Below are 22,382 nucleotides of genomic sequence, written 5' to 3'. Positions count from 1 at the left end.
GAAGCGAGCGAGCTATCGGTGACTGTCCCGTGGCGATAGTTGGGTATTATCTCTTGATTTTAATACACCGGTAAATATATTTACTTCTTTTGTCACACATTGATGTCCATTAAACAGATATATGCTCTCATATAAAGTATAATACTAATAATTAACCACTTTTATGAACTGCGATGGCTGCACTTTCTATCGATATGCGGCATTTGCCCGCGTTGCCAGTCACACCGCTGAACGATAGTTGCCATTCACATCGCAAATGAATATTTCAGTCACGGTATAATTACGGTCACTTCAAAAACAAAAAAAAATAAATAATTCAATTTGATATTAACACTATTTTTGTTTCAATTTTTTCTTATTTTGCTAAGGTAATATTGGTAATAAGCTTTAATCACCAGACGTTATTATATATGTACCTATTATTATTTCGTTACATATGGGAACCTTTATTTAAAGTGAGATATTATAAATCTTAAAAAATTATTTTAAAATATAAGGCATACTTGCTTATTAACTAAAGTATATATATAAAGTGTAAGCAAATATATATTTTGAATATATATTTTATACCACTAATTTAGCCATTCACTGTCACAATCAGCTGGGAAACCAGGGCCAAAATATTTATTTTTAAATATTTTTAAGTATTTTAACGGGTCACACTGCAAGCAGGCCGAGAAGTTTCCAATTGGGAATATTCAGGATTTCGGAATTTCAGTACTAGCTCGTCATCAAAACAGCGACAACTGTTAAATTTTTGCGTGAAACCGAGTCGATAGAAAATAAATTAAAACAAACAAAATGGTTCGCCGTGGACGTTCAGCCAGCCCCCCGCCCTCCGCTCGTCGGTAAGAAAATCCAACGAAATAAAGTAAATTCAAGGAAAATGAAGAAAGCAAAGTTCCGGCAGGGAAAGCATTTCGTAATCACTGACAGGTCAATCGGATGATCTGGCTTTATCTTATGGACAGCATTTTGCCTGCCACTGCTTTTCCGGGCCCTGAATTGGGTTAAGGTTACGTAACCTTAAAAAATAAGAGCAGATCCAATAACATGGGATGTTTAAGAAGTGCTGTCGGTCTAACGGGTTTCCCGTCAAATCTCGCTTTTTCGAGTTCCTGAAGTGTTCCAAAACACCGGTCTCTTCAAAATTGTACAATATGTATCAATATGTATTGACAATAATTACTTTCACGATTTTTCTCGAATTGATATACATATAACTTTAAAAATTAATCAAACAGCTAGAATTCCAACAATATTATACATTCTTTAATACTTTGTTGGAGATATTGCAAATTTCTTAAAGTATAGATTTTAGGTTTTTCTTTCTTGTTATGTTGTTAGTTTTAAATCCTGTGCATTTTCTTAGAATTAATTTTTTGTATTCAATTATATTATATTATATTCAATTCAATTATATTATATTCAATTATTCAAAAATTCTATTAAATACTTTGAAAAACTTGGAACCCGGCTGTTGCAGTTAAATTCCACCCAAAGACTCTTATTTCGTCACAAAATAATCAACCCCTCCGCTTAAGTTCAAAGTCCAGAATAACAACCGATTGTTTTTGTTTTCCCCAACAGCACCGCACCTGTGCAGGCCCGAGCCCCCGCTCCGGCAGCCGCCGCCGCCCCTGTGCCGGCTCGTGCCGCTGCCCCGCCCCCACCGCCGGCGCCCATGAGCGCTCCCCCCAGCGCCGTCGGCATGCCGGCACCCCAGCAGCCATCGATGTTCCAGCAGATGGCAGCCACCGCCGGCGGCGTGGCCGTGGGCTCAGCCATTGGACACACGGTGGGTCACGGACTGACCTCGCTGTTCAGCGGGTCCGGCGACAAGGAGGCAGCTGCCCCGGCTCCGGCGGCAGCCGCTCCCGCCCCCCAGCAGCCCTACTTCGCCCAGCAGCAGCCCAACGAGCCGCAGGGAGCCTGCGCCTGGGAGCTGAAGCAGTTCATCCAGTGCGCCCAGGGTCAGGCGGATCTGACCCTCTGCGAGGGATTCAACGAGGCGCTGCGGCAGTGCAAGCAGAGCCACCATCTCCAGTAGAGGACCGAGGAGGACCCATCCCCGGATGAACCCCTCGGATCCACCCCATCCGACCCCTTCGTTTAGTTCTTAATTGTTTAATCACAAGCATCTAAAAGAGAGCATTGTTTATATGTAGTGCAAAATGAAATGTTGAATAGAAAATCCCATTGGCAGCCCAATTTGTCCCTTTTTCCCCAAAAAAAAATATACATACTTTTTGAAAACTTAGACCCACGGGCTGTCAGTGCGGGCCAAAACAAAACACAGTTTTCATGAGTTTTTATTCTTGAAAAATATGGAACAAATCTAGGGAAAGGTCTAAACAATTATTTATTTTTAAATATACATACATTACGTAGAAATTGATCAGCTTGAAATTATATTTATTTATTTTCCTTTATTGTAATACTTTCAAATCATCAAAAAAAAAAAAGCTTTAAAATATGACATTTTCATAAGCAATGCATATTTCTAGAATCTTCTAGACGAATTTTCCCTTTTCCGCCCTTCTGGAAAATGCAAATTTTGCATTCTATTGTGAAATGTGGCTTGCTTGTGGTTGCCAAAAATAAGATTGGTGACAATGCACTTCTAAAAATACGCAAATCGATTCATTTCCCCTGTATATTTTTCACCCTTTCTGCGATTTCTTTGTCACGTGTTGCCTTTTCTTTTGTTTTGCTTGCAATGTGCTTCTGTTTTGTTGAAATTCGTTGGTAAACAGAGGCAAAATATGATAAACATGTTTACCTATTTGTTAGGCTATATATGGAGGGGTATACTATATATGTTTCTGTTTACGGTTGATCGTAGGATTAGTCGTACTATGATCTATTTCCCACTTGTCAAATGTTTCGTAATCTTTGGATGTTATGAAATAATACCTAAAATTTCGATATTTAAAATATTGGAGGAAGTGGGATAGAGGAATACCCAAGGTATTACGGAAATGGTTACCTTTAAAATTGATTATCTTTTATTAGAAGAATTTATATTTTATTTAGGAATACTATATTCTTTCCTCTAATATGATATAGGAACTATAAATTATTTAAAAAACAATTTTAAAAACCATTGCTTCGAGTAAATTAAAGATTTATTAAATCGTAATATCATACTATGTTTAAATAGATATGTATCAGAAATTATAAGCCTATTTATTTATACGAGTACTTGATACTAGAACCAAAAACCCAACCAAATCATTTAAAACTCCTCCGATTTCGAGACATCCCATTGTATCCGTTTTTATTCCAGAATTTGTACATAGTGTCACTTCTGTCCATAATTATAAAGCGTATTGAGTTTGACATTTTTTGGTAATGGGCAATACGTATGTAACAACTACGAATTTGACACCTAGTAACACTAATTCTCAATTTAAACGGTATTGAAACGGCTGTCTCTTATTATCCAAAAAAACAGTATCTATATAAAAAACAAAGCCAAACAAAGAGTTTGAAAAAGAACTACTAAGAATGAGCCAAACTTGATGAATGCGATCATTTTGAAGCAAGTGGTCCTTCCAAATTTTGGAATTTTCAATTCTGAAAGTGTGCGAATGGTTTGAGCGGGGATAGTTAGGTCTGAAGTGGGGGGTCTTCCGATTCCAAAGGGGCCTCCGGGGAGGAGCATCGATTCACCAGGTGTGTGTGTATATATATTGTGTATGATTGTTGTGTTCACTGCTCAATTTGGAATTCCGCTTCGAATGTGGATTTGCCTTTGATTGTCCGGGTTTTGCTTGTAAAAACGGGTGATGTATATTTTGTTTGGGCTGAGGAAATTTATCTCCTGAGCTTTGCGGGCTTAATGAAGGGATAGTTGGAGGCCTCCTCGTCGAGTTCCTCCTGAGATTTTTGCTTGCGCTGAACGTTGGGAACCTGAACCTTTGGACTGACCACCGGCTGCCTGGGTGGCTTGACCTTCTTGGAGGATCCCTGTGGTCCCCTAACTGCCGTCGACGAGCTGCGCTTGGCCAGGAAATAGCCCTCGGTCATGTCCTTCGTGGAGCATCTCTTGCCGGGATATGCGTTTCCCCTGTAGGAGGTGGACGCCTCGTACTTGTAGTTCCTGGCCACATGCGCCTGCTTCCAGCTGGCGGCCACCTCCTTCTCCTTGGTCCGCGGCTCTTCGAGGTCCTTGAAGGGATGTGCCGCCTTGCAGATGTCCAGTTTGCTGGTAACCTGCGGCAGTTTCTTGATAACCACGTTGTGGAACTCATTAACAGACGCTTGCGGCTTGGGTTCCCATGTGCGCTTGGGTTGGGCTTTGACGATGAACTCCAGGGAGGAGGCATTCCTAACCAGGTGACGCAGTGAGGCCTCCTTTTTGGGACGCACCGCCATCGAATTGGACCTCTTGTCGACCCGCCGGCCATTGTGGTCCCAGGTGACGGCCTCTTGCCGGATAACAGTGAGCAGAGATGGCTTGACCACCATTTCAACGGGACGCGGTCGTTTGGCGCCATCCTTGCGATGCAGCGTGGTTACTTTCGCCTGACGGGGTGATTCCCTGACCTCCAGATCGGCCGCTTGGATCAGCGAATTGGGACGCGGGAACTGCAGATGCATCAACTGATCTCGGCGCAGCGACACATGGCACTTGCCCTGCTCGAGGAGCTGCCGGGTGGGCGCATTCGGTTGATAGCCAATCCGAAAGGAGCCGGAATTCTGGACCGTGGCCAGCAGGTCAGCCAGATGTTGCTTGAGCAACTCCCGCTCCGGCGATCGTCTCGCCACCCGTCTGCCTCCTCCGGTGGGACGATGACCGGGATCCGCTTCCTCCTGCTCCGCCTCTGGCTCCGGCTCACGGGGTCTGTAGACCACCTCCTTGGTGATCAGCCTGTGATGCTTGCCCCGCGACTCATGGGCCAGTAGAAGGGCCGACTTGGCCGCCCGGATGGTGGGCATTGGTCCCGACTGGCTTCCAGTCTCCATAGTGCGACCCCACGGTGCCTTCTCCTCTGGCTCCCAGACCATCTGCAAGGAAACGGGGAAGTTTAAAACACATTGATAGAAGCTGCGCATGCTAAATCAACATTTCCATATGATTTCTAGGCCGTAAGCTTGATAAATTAAAAGCTATTCCCAAGTTTTTCGATGTACAGAGACTTGGAAAGGTGACCCAAAACTACACTTATAAAGTGTATAGCTTTGTTAATTTTTAATAATTAATATAAATTTGTTAGACTAATTATCTTATATTGTGCAGACCAAATTTATATTTATGGGGTTTACCTATTTGACCCATTTTTATGTTAATACTATTAATTTTTAGATGTATGGCGGAAAGGTGACCCCAAACTGGTTTCCTAGAGTTTCAATAATTTAAAAAATTCCTAATTTGTATGTGCATATGTAGAAATTTCTATCTTTCAATAGCGTGCAGAAAGGATATCCAACACAGCATTTAACTTAAGTAAAGGGGTCTTGAATCCCTATTGGACTTTTAGCCCGGAATAGTAACTCACTTTGCTGGTCTCCTGGATATCCTTCATGCTCCTGGCGCTGGTCTTGCAGCTGGCGTGACGCAGGTGCTCCTGCTCGGCGGGCTGGCCCCCAAAGACGGGCACTGGCTGGTGGTTGGCCGATCTCCGCCAGCCCTCCAGTTCGGAGACGACCTGAACCCTCTGGGCGCTGGGCTGACGACTGCGTTGTCTTTTGTGATTGCCGCTGACCCAGGTTTGGGTTGTCATGCGAACAGTTGGCTGGGTCTTCATCTGCTGCTCGAGATTCAGAAGCTGCTGCTCCCTGTGCCTCCTGGCGGTACTGTTGGTGGTTTGCCACTTGCTGGCCATTTCGGGGGTCATCAGTTCGCTGGGCAGGTAGGGCTGTCGATGTCCAACATTTTCCTCCCTGTGCTCCTGGTAGTCCTCCGCCAGCTCCCTCGTCGGCATGGGAATCTGGGAGTGTTGATTGCGGAGGCGACTGCCATCCCTTCGCCTTTGGAGCTGCTGCTCCTCTTCCTCGGCCTGCTCCCTGGTGATATTCAGTTGGGGCACCGCCAGGCGTTCCACCTCTTCCTCCTCGGCGGGTCGCAGCCTGGGGACATAGAATCGCTGGCTGAGCACACCCGTCCACAGATTGGACGAGGGCAGAAGGAGCGGGCGCACCGAGGACAGGCGCCAAATGGGCCACTCCCGTCCCTGCACCGTCTTGGGGGCATAGCGCGTCTTTACTGGCAGGCGCGTCTGCGAGCCCTTCTTGGCCAGGAAGTTGATGCTCGATCCACGTCGCTCCATGGCGCCGGACAGTTTGCGGGTGAGGCGTGTGTTGAAGCTCACGTACGGCCGCCACAACACATCAGTTTCCTTCTCCGGGCTGCCGGCCAGCGACGCCATGTGCGGCGTCCACCGGAACTCCACCTTGCCAGCCGTCATCTTGGCCACCACCTTGTAAACCGCGCTGGTGTTCCCTAGAGGATCGCCAAGGGAACCCTTCACCACCGAAACCAAGCGGGACACTGAGAAAAGAATGGAGACGTGTCGAGCAATTAAATCACAACTTTCTTAAATCAAAAATAGTACATTTATGTTAAATTGTTTATCATGAAAATGTAGAAATATTTTAATATTGGTTTATTGTATTACAAATGCTAGAACATATATAAACATTACTAAAGTCTTACAATTAAAATGAGTCTGCTCTCAATACGCAGTTTTAACTACTATTACTGCCCATTATCATTTTATTTATTTTTTATGTGTTATTACCACAAAAAAGACAAATACCTTGTAAATAATAAGAAATAGAGTACTCTTAATGTTCTAGATGATTAGGAATTGAGTATTCTTAAATTTAACTATCCCGTCTATGGGAGACACAATACAAGTTATTTTTTAACATCCTCCATAGCTTAATAATGATGGTTAGGACTCGGTAGTATTACTTAAACTCAGGTAAACTCAGGGGCGGGAGATAAGCGTGTCACTGCAGGCGCATGACTTTGGATTCTAGATCCTCCGGATCCATTCACTCACCCTTCACCGGCCGCATCTGGCTTTCCGTCTGAGCCACTATACTCTTCATGTTCCAGGCAAATCCTTTTGTGTGGTTTTGAATGTAAAAAAAACCTTAAAACAAAATAAAAACGGAAACACAAATATTTTGGATAAATGGATGCTTTCGCCTCGGAGCTGTTTAGTTGACTGAGGGCGACATGGCCTGTCAATTTGAAAGTCAAGGCCCACTCAACACATTCGATATAAAATCAAGAGCAGCCCGATATTGGTTTAAAATGTATTACGAAGCTATAACTATTTTTAAAAATATTTTTGCTACCACACTTATAGATAAGTAAAATTGTGACTGTCTCGCTCTTTTTTGCGGTTGCTTTGTCGTCTCGCTCATGCTTAAATTTTGCTTTGTGGACTAGGGGATTTTACGCTTAGGACTAAAAGATTTTGATCTTAAAAGTAAACTTATCTACATTTTTGCGTTGCCTTTCTTTTACAATCGACTATATAATGCATTATTACAATTATGGGATTTACAGTTAACATAAATTTGATATAACATAAATTGATAAATTTAAAAACTCTAGCTACTTTAAGTTGGGGCGCTTCGGCTTGGGTTTATTTTCCGCGTCGGGTGGTCGGTCCGATTTGCCCTTCCTCTTCCTAGTTTTGTGCGACCCATTAAGGTCCCGCAGTGTATGGCGTTCTTCCTGACGCCGGCGGCACCTGTTCAGCACAGCCTCCGCTTTGCTCATGATCTCATTATAGTCCAGTTGTTCCTCCTCCACATGCGTTGGCTGCTCCTCCTGCTCCGTGCAATCCTCGTCAGCTGAGACCGAATCGCACATCTGCGGTCCCTGGAACTCGTAGTACCAAGCGCTCAGGAAACGGCTCTTCATCGTCTGCGTTCGATACACAATTCCCCTTGGCAGATTCTTCTCCTCCCGCAGTACATATTGCAGTCTTTCGCTCGCCAGATATTCCACAAAGTTTAGGTACCCGTCATTTTCATTTGATTGCAGAATTTGTATGGCCTGCAGGGCGACCTGTTCCACACAGTCCTCCTGCTGACTCAATTGTGCGTAGTCTAGGACCCACTGGCATTGGGTCTCGGCTGGGGATGAAGAACTCCGCAGTGGCGCTATCCTGGGCAGTTTACTTCGCTCCAGAAGCTGCACAATGCGCTGCCGTTGCTCGGGCAACTGCCATCCGGGTTCAAAATGCTCCAGGCGATTGGTGGGCAACGGAGATTCTATGGGCAGTGGCTGCACAAAGACACGCAGCTCCTCGGGAAACTGGGGGCAATCGCTCAAGTCCTCGCCGGCCACCAACTGTAGGCGATGCACTGCCTCGTTGAAGAGGTCCACACAAAACTGCGGATACCGCTGGCTGCCCTTTCTGATGGCATTATCCTGTTCCGCGGCGTGTTTAAGGCGGCGAAAGAGTTCCGGTCCCAGGTTACCGAGCAGATACTCGCGGACTTCCTCTTGGTGAAGTTGTCCAATGGGTTTCTTTTCCATTGCTCTGGCCAAAAACTTAACAGCCGCTTGCAACTCAATCATCAATCGCTGGCGGTTGTTTCCAGAGTGTCTCAACGGAAAGCTCTTAAATGAGCGCAGACCCACGTCTTGCAAATGCAGCTCGGGATTCTCATAAACGGTATGGGCTGGATGCTGCACAATTAAAGCCACATCTCGACATCGACTTGCTTGGACCAATAGCTTTAATCGCTGCGGAAGATACCGCAAGTCTGCCAGGCCAGCCAAGCAAACAATGCCGTTGGCCTGGGCCACTTCCGTGGGTTTCCAGTCCTGGCAATTATCTCGGATCTTCACCACACTCAGTCCTATGCCCTGGGAGAAGCCCCTGATGTAGCCTCCATCCACCGAATGAGCATCGGGCGACTGGGGCTGCTGCAACAGTCCCCTGTCCAGGTCGTAATTCAGCTGGAAACCCTCTTGACCGCCAGGCAGACTCAACAATAGCTTGAAAAAGCGTCTGGCACCTGGTTGCACTTGCGGAAGGCACTGGTCCAAAACGCGCCACAGATCCAGCTTAAGCCAACTCTGCTCCTCCAGGCCAGCCAGAAGTTTGCCATAATCGCAGGGTTCGCCAAGTCTATAGCGTCGGATGAGACGCAGTGAATCCTCCACGCTGCGTTCTTCCACCAATCGTTCGCGGTCATCGGCTCCAAAGCTCAGGGGCAGTTGGTTGAAAAGCGTGTCCTTTCGCTGCTGGACTCGCCGGTAGTTTCGCCACCGCCTCATGTAAACCCGCATGATGCCCAGTTCGTAGAGCGATCGCTGCATCTGCTGCTCGACCAGGCGACGGGTTAGCACGTCCACCAGAGATTCGTAGGAGCGGCAAGCTTGGTTATGCATCTGAAATTCCCGTCTGCAAATCTCTGTAAGGTTTTCCTGGAATATCTCCTGGTAGTACTCCAGAGTCTTGACTTTTTTGCGGGCCTCCCTTTCTTGCTGCTCCAACAGTGCCAGTTGCGCCAGCTTCTGTTGCCGCTCTCGCTCCAGCTGGAGTTCCTCCTGCTCCCGCTGGCGCTGCATCTCCAGCTCTTCTTGCTTTCGACGCTGTTGCTCCTGGCGTTCCCTCAGTTTTTGCTGACGCACTCGCTCGGCTTCGGCCACCTTGGCCTCATGAATGGCCGTCAGCTCGGCTTCCCGCTGCTTGGCAGCCGCAATGGCCAGTTCCAGTTGCACGGCCTGATGCTTGGCCTCTTCTTGTGCCCGTCGCTGCTGTTCTGCCAGAGCCTGCTCCTGAAGCTCTTGGGCGCGTGACTTGGGCAGGACAAAGCTAAATCCGCCACTGGGAACGGCTGGCGAAACACCCGCCGTGGCCGGAGCTGCAAAGCCACCTGCCATTCCGCCCGGTTGCATAGGCACCTTAAAAAAGTTATCGCTCTGGGCTGGCATTGCTGGTGGCTGCGACGTGATTTGGGGTTGCATATCCTCCTGCTGCATCCCAGGCAGCTGATCCTTGGCCGCCCAGGCGACGCTCTTTAACACTCCATGCTCGTTGAAGCTGTTGTGCGGCCGATGGTCTAGGTAAAGGGCTCGTGGCGGCAATGGTTCCCCACATATGACTTCGCCCACGCTCTGTATGCGCTTCATTTCCACCAGCTGAAAGAATTAAACGGGTTATATGTTATAGCTGCTGATAAGCATGCCCCTGACTCACTTCAATCTGTCGCGGCAGCTTGTAATCCGTCTCCACCGCGTGCATCCTGCTCAGCACGACTCTGCCCGCCTCGTTCACCTCCAGACCGTAGTGCTGGACAAAATCCGCCGCCTCCTGTTCGCTGACAAAGCTCAGCATGTCGGTGATGTAGGTTAAGGGCAGCGAGGATACCTCATCCTTTCGCGGCGCCCTGTAGGCCTGGATCAAACGGTGCAGGGCCAGGACACGCAGTCGCGTGAAGTAGGTGACTAGAATGCAAGCACTCAGGTAGCTCGTCTCCTCGTCAGTTAGCAGCTGAAAGAATCGCACAAAGTTCGTGTCCTGCAGGGCCAGATAGAACTGAATGGCCTGACGCACTTCCGGGCAACTCTGCAGCTCCCCGGGCAGCTGGCCAATGTCCCAGAGGAAGTTGGCGTCGGCCAGATTGAGCAGCACAATGTAGCCCCGGAATTCCGCCTCCCTGGGACACTGGACACCCTTGAGCCGGAGGTCATGGTACATGTACTTCAAGGTCTGCAGGCATTTGGTAAGATTTTCGGCATTGATCTTGCTGTCAAAGACACTGGGATCGGCGGCCACCAGGCGAGCGGCACAATGGATGTGAAAGCGGGCACACTGCTCCACCAGCTTGACGGCGCCCAGCGAGCACAGCTCCTGCTGGGTGATCTCCTTGCGGATGGACCTCGTGCGGTCCCACACGAAGTGAAACCAATCGCCCAGATGGCTTTGCGGATCCTGGCGCTCACTGATGTCCATAATCTCGTGCATTAGGTAGCTCATGGTCATGTGCAGGGCGTTCTCGTTGCGCAGCTCGTGCGGCAGTGGGGTCTCTTGGTCGGCACTGCTGCGCGAGTACTGTTTGAGGGCTCTTTCGTGGCAGATGATCTCATCGGAGCCCGGCTGCAGCTCATAGATGGCCACCTGGCGCTGGAACTCCCTCAGAACACGCTCCTTCTCCGGACACATGTCCGGGCAATGACCTTGGGTCGCTCCGGCCAGCTTTCGTTGGCCTTGGTGCAGGCGCATCAGCTTGTCGCGGGCATCCAGGACGCGGTACTTCTCCTCGCTTGTGTGGGCGGGTCTGCGCATCACATTCTCCAGATCCCGAAGCTGGGCGGGCGTTCGGTCCCTGGCGGCAGGAGGATGTGTCTTTGTGACCACCGTCGGAAGGGCGGGCGGCGCTAAAACACCGCCCCCACCTACCCCGCCACCTAAACCACCACCCGACGGTGGCTTCTGGGTCTTACCCGGGGCATACTCACTACGCCAGCCCGCCTGTAGGGCACTCAACTCCGCCTGGACGTCGGGATCCACCCACTCCTCCGTTTTCTGGGCCGGCGCCGTCTCATTCTCCGCATAGCACATCTCGAACTGGTGGCCCTGAAAGATGCCGCCCTCGAGGAGCGCCCGCTCCGCCTCCTCCTCGCTGGCATAGCTCACGGTGCAGGTCATCCGTCGCGGCCGCAGGACGAAGTTCATCAGGGTGCCAAAGCGGCCGAAGTGCGAGCGCGCCACATATTTGTCGAGGAACAGCTCCGGGATGTTTGTGCATCTGGTGGAGGTGTGGGTGTGGGAGGTTTGTCAGGTGCCTGGTTCGCACGGATGCGGGTGTGCCATATACTCACAGTAGGGTCTTGTAGTTATAGGCGCCGGGGCGGGGTTCTGCCATCGATCGGATATTCAATTATATGATTTCAGTTTTTTGCAAAGCGTACGTGTTTTGTTGTTAGGATTGCCGCCAATTGATTTCGCGATCAGTGTTGGGCACTGCCTGAATACACGTACCTATTTTCGTACCCAGGTAACCTTTGTGGTACATTTCACCTTTAATAGGTACAGAATAATATGCTAATATTTGAGTGAGTTAATTTTACTATGTATATAGAAGGACTAATTCTGCAAAAGGCAATATTTAATTTGCTGAGTTAGGGTCAATCGTATGCTTTTTGTCGTTTTAAGGGACTCTCGTGGCGATCAAATGATCGGCTCATGGGCCGACCCACGTTTTTAAGGGTAGTGAAAAATTATTAAATTTGAAAGGTCAAGAAGAAAATAATACCATTATTATAGTTAGCCTTTACCTAGGATATGGATTAATACTTGTGCCAATGTACCTCTTTTTTTTAGCATTCCTTATTTAGGTACAGAAAAAGGGTACCTTTCCCAACACTGATCATGAGATTCATCAGAGATGGCCCAAAATGAATCCACAGGTGAGTGTACTCGCTATGTCTCAAACGGCCTCTTTTTAGTTCGGTGGTTCGCTAGCTTTTATGTATAATTTCGATAAGTATTCTGGTATATACTCAAATATACCGACAAAATCCCGAATGCGGTTTCACCAAAATGTTGTGAGGGTGTCCTCGCTAACCTAGCCGACACACCCTCCTAATAAAACTTAAAAATGAATCACAGAAATATTAAGATTGTGGTACATTTCAATTTACTAGCGTAAACGTTTTGCCGAAAACAAAATAAAACATTTTCCGTTTTATTTTGACATTAATTTTGCGATGCCTCCTATGACAGCTTTATTATACAGTAGTCTAAATTTTATCAAATTTAATTCGTAATTCTGAAAGCTATAACTGTTTACCCATTATTTATCCGATCGTTTTCATGTCAGCTATATGATATGGTCGTCCGATTTTTGTTTTTTTAATTTAATTTAAAATTCTGAAGTGTTACAAAAATTATTTTTCCAAGAGTTAAAAAAAATGTGTCAAAAGACACCGAGACTATAAAATATAAAAAATGAATTGAGCAATATTTATTGATTTTACAATCATTATAATATAAAGAAATGTATAAATATTGCTCCTTTTTTTTATTACAACCTCATTTCCTTACAACAAACTACGTGTAACTCTTATTGATGTAATACATTTTTGAAGATTCACTTACAAATTTTATTTGTTGCCATATTTATATTCGTTGTTTTTCAAACCAAACAAACCAAAACTGATAATTATTTTATACTAGGTAATACAAAATATAGTAATGCATTAAACTGCCTTATTAAATACAATTACACAAAAGTAGAATGCAAAGTGAATAATAGTTTTCATTGAAAATAATTTCTTGTAACTCGTTGAAAGGTTTATAATCTTATAAGACTAATGGTTTTCACTTCGTTCGCCAAATATAGAAATCCAGTAAATTCAAAAGTTTGTCATAACTGATAATGTAACACCTATAATTAGCCTAACTTTTTCAATTACTTATATTTTTCAATTTGCTCAGCGTTAAAGTGAAACTTAAAACATGATCGGAATGTGCCCATTATACAATTTTAGAACCGTGTCTAAATTTGGAAGTGTTTAAACTTTAAAGATAACCTCACACAAAATAATGATATCCGTGGCCTATAAAAGACAAATTCTATTCGAAGTCAAGTCATTGTGATCTAAAGTCTCAACCAAACTTGTCAACATGTTGTTCAGCTGCTTTCTTCTGCTATTCGCACTTGATTTCCTGTCTGCAGGACGAGTGCCGCAACCGGAAGAACGCATTATCGGAGGAAGTTCCATTGAAATCGAAGAGGCCCCCTGGCAGGTTTCCTTACAATATCAAGGACGCCATTATTGTGGCGGCTCCATTTACAGCAGAGATATTATAATCACTGCTGCACATTGCCGCTTCATGCAAGGACGTCGACTTGAGGCCGAAGACTTCGAAATTCGCGTAGGATCCGCATTAAGCGGTTCCGGCGGAAAACTTATCAAAGTTGCAGCCATTAAATCCTGGGAGCCTTATGTTAATAATTCAGCTACCGGCGACATTGCTGTGATGCGATTAAGTGAACCGCTGGAGTTCAACAACAAAGTACAGACGATTCCTTTGGCCGAGAAGAATCCTGCTGCTGGATCGCCCGCATTCCTTTCTGGCTGGGGAGCCACGACAGAGCCCTATTTTATGAATTATATGTATCCTAGTGATCTTCAGGGCATACGGCTCCAGATTTATTTGCCGATCTTCGCTGAAAAACTATTTCCCTCACTTCAGAATGTAGTTTACGCCGGATCTTTTGGACAAACTTCTTGTTCTGGCGACTCCGGTGGTCCTCTGGTTGTTAACCAACAGCTTGTGGGTGTCGTCTCAGGAGGTCCGCAGTATTGCGATGGCTATTCAGAATTCGCCAGTGTCCCTTACTTCCGAGATTGGATTTTAAATGCCATTAAATCTCTTTCATAAAATGTTCAAGAGTATTCAAAATAAATACAAATTCATGGCCGGCTTCTGAAGCAAACTTTTAAGTCTTTTACTGGGTTTTTATTAATAAAAAAAACCTTTTTAAGAGGTAAAAAAAAATTGTGACGATCGCGCCTTTAACATACAAAATATCAACTATTGTGATGATTTGTCGCAAAAGGTGATTTTACATGCGAGAAATAAAAAAATTACAGATTCAGCCCGTTCAAGCAATATATTTAAGTTTCTACTAATAAGTAAATTTGATGTGTATTTATTTTGTCTTAAAAATTCACGTTATCATGGATGACCGTTAAATACACTAATTCCGCAGTCCAAAAAATAAGTAATAAAATATGTCAAAATAAAAAACAAACCGGAGAAAACTATATAATCTAAGTGTCTCGAGTGCGCTCTGTAGTTTTTTTATAAATGAAAAACAGAAAGTAATTTTAATTTCCGTCATTTGGCTTGGATTATCTATGTATGTAATATACAAATAATGTTTTTTAAACTTCGTTGAAAGGTTCAATCTTTTAAGAATATCACAAAAAACTGCATCTCTCTAACCAGACTACGGAAGAAATTATAGATTTTTGCAAAAAGTGTATAAAAGTGTAAGCTGTGAACTTTAGAAATAATTCATTAGGCACTTTAATTAAAATTGTTAATATTTCAAATCATCATTTAAAAAAGATAAGCGACTTTTTAATCGATATTGATAACAGCCGATAGCACGTCGATATCAAATATAGATGTGTTTACTTAGCCGAGACACCTTCCCAACATTTGAGAGACCTTATATTTGGTATTTGTATCTTAACATTTCTGTTAAAAAGAGAGGGAGAGCATCTCCGAACTCAGCTGACTGTGTAACTACCCGCCAACCACTGAGCAATTTACAAAATAAAAATACTCCGGTCTGTATAATTTGCGCGTCTTCAACGCGTTTCAATGGCGGTTTTCGCAGCGCATTCAGATTCACTAACAGCAATGTTAAGATACAACTATTTCTGTTGAAAGGAGAGGGAGAGTAGATTCGAAAACAGCTGGTGTGACCATCCGCCAACAGCTCCGAAATGTAGAAAATAAAAATACCTGGTACCCTGGTCTGTCTTTTTCGATTTTAATTTCAGGGGCGGTTTTCTCAGTCCAATTTCTGGATTCCATCGTTAAAATTGGAAAAGTTGGAAGCGCATCGCATCAAAGCGCGCTCGTGGATTTTTTGCATTTTTTTGAGTTCAAATAGATCGTTAATAAGAGTGGCGGTGGGCGACAGCGTTCAACCTGCGATCGATATAAAATATATAGTTTAAAGTGGCTAAAAACGAAGAAGCGACGCCAGCGGGCGAAAAAGGAGATAACCGAAAACGAAAAACACGACAAAGCAACGTTGAAAGAGAGTAAAAAATGATCGAACCGTAAATTCAAATGTATGCCAATACATAATGCATAGTATATAGTAATTTGACCAAAACAAACGCCAAGTGAGAGGACGAGGGCGAAAAACGTTGAAAAGAAGTAAATAGACGATCTTGGCCCGTTGTTGTTATTGCTGCTGTTGTAACTCGTTTTTTTTTCGATGCGCGCGTGTATGAATCACACCAACACAAAAAGCAAACAATAACAAGGCGATACGGTAAAATATGCTAAGTAAATAGCGAAAGAGAGTTGAAGTTGGAGAGAGGCACTGCGAGAGAGAGAGGAGAGCGCGCGGAAAAAACCACACAAGTACATACTGGAAAACGATCCCGATCCTTTTTCCAGGCACGCAGCCATCTCGCTCGCACCCATGCCGCCCTAGACCAACTTTTGTTGCAGCTGCCTAACGACCAACAACAACGACACAACATACAGCGAAGGAGCAACAAGGATGGCGATAGCTGGAAAACGACGACGATGATGATGATGATGCGGTCGCAAAGCGTTCAAAAAGAGTAGCTGGAAACAAAATAGTAATAGGAAAAATTCCGAAAAATACGAAACAAAATACACATGTGTAAAGACGATCGCCCAATTTAATCAAGTGCATATGTGTGTGCAAAATAGAAAGTGCATTGCAGCCACCAACGAAGTTAAAATATCGACGAAAATCAACGGCGATAATAGTTATTGTTAATACGAAAAGTACGAAATGAAGGTCACCGTCTGCTTCGGCGACGTTCGCATTCTGGTTCCCTGCGGTTCCGGCGAACTCCTCGTCAGCGATCTCGTCAAGGAGGCCACGCGACGCTACATCAAGGCAGCCGGCAAGGTAAGGGTTTATATTTGAAATAATACCATCGATATACCTATGCGTAACCACTTCCCAATATATAAAACGATATATATAATAATACTTCCAAAAAATGATATACCCCATATAGTTCTTTCTATAAATATACAATTTGACAATGCTAGGGCTCACAATATATGTTCTTTATTATCAGGTGTAATACCATCGATAAGTATGTAACATTTCATGCAACAGTACTAGGGTCCCAAAAGAAAAATATATATCTTTATTAAATTAATAGAGCATTTACATATCACCCAAAGCACACTCCTGCCTAATTTCAGTTTTGCTTTTGTATATCAAGACGATCAATTGAGGACCTGGTTATGATGTAGCTGATATAGAACATTATAGGCCTGTTTAATATTATATAGAGTATCTGGTAGCAGAACTTACTTACACAATATATTAATAGCAGTCATGTATTTATTGTAAGTAAGGAACAAAAAGAGATACAATTAAAAGAACAATTATTTTTATATCAAGAATTGTAAAACTGGCTTCTCCTTTTTTATTGTAAATTTTTATATGTCAGTCACTTACCCACCTCAGAAAACTGCTGACAAAATGAGATTATTTAGGCCAATAAACCCAAAACTACTTATTTTTGTCAAGATTGTATAAATATTGAATTTTTTTTCTGTTGTTTATGATATGAACACTTGTAATTATAACTCATTCCCCATGACAGCGAGCGGAAATGTTTATATAATTTGATTTTCTAGTACAAATATGTAATTAAAAACGAAAGTGTCGTTAATGAAGTGTTATAAACGTATATTTTGTTGAACATAAACAAACTAGGGAGGGTATAATTTTGCATGTATGTGTTGGCCAATATTAACTTTAAATGAGTTAAGGCAAGTAGGATTACTTATTGTTTCAACTTATTGAAAATTCATTGAAAAATAGTTGCTATAAACGTATTATCTGCTCATCATTCTTCAACCAGTAATTGTATTTTTCGGCTGCATTTCTCGAGTGGTTCCCAAAAAACTCACTCCGTCATTTCTCCCGCAGTTCCGTAAACAGTTTTCTCAAGAGCGGAAACGCTGCACTTGAAAGTGATGTAATTACAGGAGAAAAGAACCCAACAAACTAGAATTAAACCGAAAAAGAAAAGGTTCTTCAATGGCGCTTATCGAGGGGTTATGTAGTATATACACACATGCGTATACCGAAGATCAGGGCGAAACAGAAACAGAGCCTAGGTAAAATATTTGAATAATGATAAGCCCCGACGAAGCCATAAAAACAAACCGAAAAATGTGAGTGACAGAGTAAAAAAAGAACACAGGGCAAGATGATAACAACAACCAACAAATCGAAGAAGAAAGAGGAGAACTCAAACGGGGAACAGAAGACTCAAATTATAATAAAAGTCAGCCGAGAATCAAAAGAACATTTTTTTTCTTTTTGAACTCGTTTGAACCCGATTTCAATCTTCATCGGGGCGAGTCAACAGGTAACCCCAAAAGCCAAAGGAAAAAAAGGGTCGAGAAATGCACTTTACAGGGCGAGAGAAAGAGGGAGATCTTAATTAATCAGAAGTAACATCTGAAATTCGTTGGGGTCCTCTATAATTAATCAAAAGTTCAAGGGAAGGGCTCGCCCGGATTGTACCAGAATTTTCCAGGGAAAATTCTGATTCGAAATCAATTTCGTTGTTTTTTAGTTATGATTATGAGTTGTGTTTCCCTTTGCTTGCCGAAACGATTAAGTCATTATTTAGATGGGAAGCGCCCTGGGAAATTGGAACTTCCTATAAGAATTTGTATAGAGCTGCAGAAGAGCGTGTGAAAGATTCTTACAGGAACTGCGGTATTCGAGGGGTTTATTATAACGCTGGTACATTATAGATCATTTACCCTTAAAGTTTTAAATATAAACTACATCATTTTAATAACCTAACCATCTGCATATAGCCCACACCTAAAGTTAGAGGAGATAACCCAGCGTAAAGGCCATAATTTGTTTATTGCAGCTTAGAGAAAATGTTGCACTAATTAGGCGTTTTCCCAAACCATAAATAGTCCGAAACCGAAGGCTTCTCCAGTGGATTTCCGGTGTGGCTTTGGCATTTCGCGGGGATCGGGGTCTGGAAATGGCAATGGGGGACCTGTGTGCTGCCCGATCTGTTGCAACGTGTGTGAATTTTCGTTTGCTTTCATTGTCTGGCCGAAAGACGAAACTGTGTCAGCTGCAATTAAGTGCAAAAACATAAAAAGAAAAGGGGAAACAAACAGTTCAGAGGGGCAGAGTGGGTACTACCAACAGATAAGACGCTTTCCATTTCGCGATCACGTGCGCCGCCCGATTCCAGACCAAAAACCCCCAGCAAATCCAACTTGCTAATTATGCAATTTAATGCTTCCCGATGCAAATGCAATTGCGGGAAAAGTGCATGTCAAAATAATCTCACAAATGCTTATATCGCTACTAATAAATCCTTTTTCCATCAAATCTAAATAACTTTGTCTAATTTATGATTATTTTGATCCTTACTACTTTCTATACCAATTTACCACGCTTACAATAGAACATTAAAAAAAATCGTATTATTTTTATAAGGCAGATGTACAAATTGAAATTATGATATCAACAGTATAAACCATTATCACTTTCCCGTCAACTGTATACTCATTTTGTTTTTTGCAAGATCATCGAAATCGAATGACTTGCAGCTAGCTGCACTTCAAATTCTTCGGCCACATGAGATACTATTGTATTGTTTTATTTACTTCTGCTATTCCAAATCCGTATCTTTTTTGCAGCTGTGCGATCAGAGTTTTTTGTTTCTAGTGCTTTGTTTTGTTATTCGCTTTTCGTTTCATTATCTTTGGCTACCAACATGTGCAAGCTCAACTGTGTCCCTGCAAGCATTTTCTATCGCGGAAGGCACTATTAAGTGACTTCTAGAAGATGAAAACGATCGTCCGCGATATCGCATTCGGATCGCGGAAGTGACTCCCGTCGGGAAGAAATGTGCCACTTCGGCGACACTTCTCGAAGTCACTTCTGCGTTACTTCTGGAAGTGTCGCCGAAGTCACTTCTAGAAGTGTCGCCGAAGTGGCACATTTCTTCCCGACGGGAGTCACTTCCGCGATCCGAATGCGATATCGCCGAAGTCACTTCTGGAAGTGTCGCCGAAGTGACTCCTAGAAGTGTCGCCGAAGTGGCACATTTCTTCCCGAAGGGAGTCACTCCCGCGATCCGAATGCGATATCGCCGAAGTCACTTCTGGAAGTGTCGCCGAAGTGACTCCTAGAAGTGTCGCCGAAGTGGCACATTTCTTCCCGAAGGGAGTCACTCCCGCGATCCGAATGCGATATCGCCGAAGTAACTTCTGGAAGTGTCGCCGTAGTCACTTATGGAAGTCACTCAAAAGTGACTTTACATATGCTTGTAGAAGATACCTAGAAGAGTCTTTCCCAATTGGAAAATCTTGAATACAAACATATTTTTTTTACTTTTAATATTTTGCATTTATTTTTTTTATACGTCCTTTGTCCGCTTGTATACACGGTCCCTGGCATGTAGGAAATTTTGCTGAACAATGTTATTTAGGTCCAGCTCCGTCGACATAAGAAGTTTATTAATAACCATTTCTAAAAGAAACAGAAACAAAAATTGTTCTTTGTTCAGTCAAAGTAAAAATAAAGTAAAATACATTACCTTTTACATTGAAATATGTTGAGAATCGTTGGATGCTGGGTTTCGCCGCAGTTACACGCCAAGTAATGTCCACAGCTAGCTTGTCCGTAAAAAGGTTTAAATAATCGTACATCTCACGATAAGCACGCAATTACGCACGCTTTGTTGGGGGGACATTTAAATATGTTAAGCAATTAAAAACAATTAGAAAAAACAAAGCTATATTTTTAAAACGCACAAATTTGATACAAAACCGCACTGTCCACAGACAAATCACGCAACGAAATGACGCTCGGGCGAAAAATAACGGCGTGGGTCAAAAGGAAGACCCAAAAAATTTTCAGAAAAAAAGGGGTAACGGAAAATTACCGCGACCTCTTTTTATCGCGTGTTTTACTCACTACTATCGTCGTTCTGTCGCGCAGAAGTGTCTCAGAAGTTACTTCTTAGCGATCCCGACCCTTTTTGTTTTTGTAAAATGTGTACTATCGTCTTTCTATCGTCCAGAAGTGACTCAGAAGTTACTTCTTCGCGATACATGTATATTTTGTTTTTGTAAAATCTGTACTATCGCCTTTCTATCGCGCAGAAGTGTCTCAGAAGTTACTTCTTCGCGATCCCGACCCTTTTTGTTTTTATAAAATGTGTACTATCGCCTTTCTATCGTCCAGAAGTGACTTGGAAGTTACTTCTACGCGATATGTGTATATTTTGTTTTTGTAAAATGTGTTCAATCGCGATTCTATCGCGCAGAAGTTACTAAGAAGTGACTTCTGGACGACAGGCGATAGAAATATCGCCCTTTTGCTCGCAGGGGTGTGGGGTGTGAAGTGGAATAAGGAGAACGAGAATATGAGAAAGAAGTGGAGAGATAGAGTGTTACCAACTGACCTATTGCAATTGAAGATATGTATATATATGTATAACATTGAATTTTTTTGGCAAATAGTGCTCCAATTGTGGAATTATTGGGATTTTAGGTGTAATGTCCTATTGTAACTTGGGGAATTTGAAAGGAATAGCTCTGAAATTTGGTATAGAGATTAATTTAACAGACAAATATATAATACTATAAAAAATTTTTTTTTAGTTGTTGTTGAATATAATTACTTTAGGAACTTCGGTCATTTTAGCTTTTTGGCAAATAGTGCTCCAATTGTGGAATTATTGGGATTTTAGGTGTAATGTCCTATTGTAACTTGGGGAATTTGAAAGGAATAGCTCTGAAATTTGGTATAGAGATTAATTTAACAGACAAATATATAATACTATAAAAAATTTTTTTATACCCTTGCAGAGGGTATATTGATTTTAGTCAGAAGTTTGCAACGCAGTGAAGGAGACGATTCCGACCCCATAAAGTATATATATTCTTGATCAGCATGACTAGACGAGTCGATCTAGCCATGTCCGTCTGTCCGTCTGTCCGTCTGTCCGTCCGTTTCTACGCAAACTAGTCTCTCAGTTTTCAAGCTATCGGGCTGAAACTTTCCCAAAAGTCTTATATCTTTTGCACGTAGTATATAAGTCGGAACCAGCCGGATCGGACAACTATGTCTTATAGCTCCCATAGGAATAATCGGACAAAAAAATGAAAAAAAATTATATCTTTGGTGTTTTTTAGCATATAAACTCCTAAGCTTGGAAATAACAATTTTTAAATAATTTTGAATTTTGAATTAAATTTTATCGAAATCGGACGACTATATCATATAGCTGCCATAGGAACGATCGTAAAATTTGTGGAAAAATAATATGAAAAAAATTATAGCTTCGGTGTTTTTCAACATATACCCTCCAACGCTTGGAAATAACATTTTTTACTTACTTCTTAATTTCGAATTAAATTTTATCAAAATCGGACGACTATGTCATATAGCTGCCATAGGAACGATCGGAAAATTGGTAGGAAAATAATATGAAACAAATTATAGCTTCGGTGTTTTTTGACATATTATCTTATACTATTGGGAATATCATTTTTTGTGTTTTTAAATTTAATAATTATAGCTGCAAGGGTATATAAGCTTCGGCTTGCCGAAGCTAACTTCCTTTCTTGTTTTAATTGTTGTTGAATATA

At 43.0% G+C, this 22,382-nt stretch overlaps 5 protein-coding genes across 6 annotated transcripts in view; 3 read left to right on the top strand and 2 right to left on the bottom strand.

Moving 5' to 3' along the window:
- Window positions 1-688: 688 nt before the first annotated feature.
- On the top strand, window positions 689-2,298 carry LOC119557883 (coiled-coil-helix-coiled-coil-helix domain-containing protein 2). Its single transcript, XM_037870884.1, has 2 exons — window positions 689-848; window positions 1,591-2,298. The coding sequence occupies exons 1-2, from the start codon at window positions 802-804 to the stop codon at window positions 2,048-2,050; spliced, it is 507 nt and encodes a 168-aa protein (XP_037726812.1). The 5' UTR covers window positions 689-801; the 3' UTR covers window positions 2,051-2,298.
- A 1,113-nt stretch (window positions 2,299-3,411) lies between these two features.
- On the bottom strand, window positions 3,412-7,160 carry LOC119556478 (protein xmas-1-like). Its single transcript, XM_037868730.1, has 3 exons — window positions 7,014-7,160; window positions 5,505-6,496; window positions 3,412-5,013 (listed from the first exon to the last, which is right to left on the bottom strand). Exons 1-3 carry the CDS (start codon window positions 7,060-7,062, stop codon window positions 3,820-3,822), a joined length of 2,235 nt encoding a protein of 744 aa, XP_037724658.1. The 5' UTR covers window positions 7,063-7,160; the 3' UTR covers window positions 3,412-3,819.
- A 379-nt stretch (window positions 7,161-7,539) lies between these two features.
- On the bottom strand, window positions 7,540-11,981 carry LOC119556477 (protein xmas-2). Its single transcript, XM_037868729.1, has 3 exons — window positions 11,807-11,981; window positions 10,182-11,733; window positions 7,540-10,123 (listed from the first exon to the last, which is right to left on the bottom strand). The coding sequence occupies exons 1-3, from the start codon at window positions 11,848-11,850 to the stop codon at window positions 7,577-7,579; spliced, it is 4,143 nt and encodes a 1,380-aa protein (XP_037724657.1). The 5' UTR covers window positions 11,851-11,981; the 3' UTR covers window positions 7,540-7,576.
- A 1,617-nt stretch (window positions 11,982-13,598) lies between these two features.
- Window positions 13,599-14,430, top strand: LOC119556840 (trypsin alpha-like). The gene has a single exon (XM_037869310.1). The coding sequence runs from the start codon at window positions 13,614-13,616 to the stop codon at window positions 14,373-14,375; it is 762 nt and encodes a 253-aa protein (XP_037725238.1). The 5' UTR covers window positions 13,599-13,613; the 3' UTR covers window positions 14,376-14,430.
- Window positions 14,431-15,523: 1,093 nt separating this feature from the next.
- The window catches only part of LOC119555887 (partitioning defective 3 homolog), a 42,326-nt gene continuing 35,467 nt past the window's right edge, over window positions 15,524-22,382 (top strand). Inside the window, exon 1 of one of the 2 annotated variants that reach the window (XM_037867550.1) lies at window positions 15,524-16,626. In XM_037867550.1, coding sequence (XP_037723478.1) covers window positions 16,507-16,626 — 120 coding nt within the window. In that variant the 5' untranslated portion in view covers window positions 15,524-16,506. The remainder of the gene's footprint in view (window positions 16,627-22,382) is intronic. The other variant, XM_037867552.1, reaches the window with a different exon arrangement.

The sequence above is a fragment of the Drosophila subpulchrella genome, chromosome X (assembly GCF_014743375.2).
Source record: "Drosophila subpulchrella strain 33 F10 #4 breed RU33 chromosome X, RU_Dsub_v1.1 Primary Assembly, whole genome shotgun sequence".
Taxonomy (NCBI): domain Eukaryota; kingdom Metazoa; phylum Arthropoda; class Insecta; order Diptera; family Drosophilidae; genus Drosophila; species Drosophila subpulchrella.
Note: the sequence above shows the minus strand (reverse complement) of the source record. Positions and strands in the feature narration are given on the sequence as shown.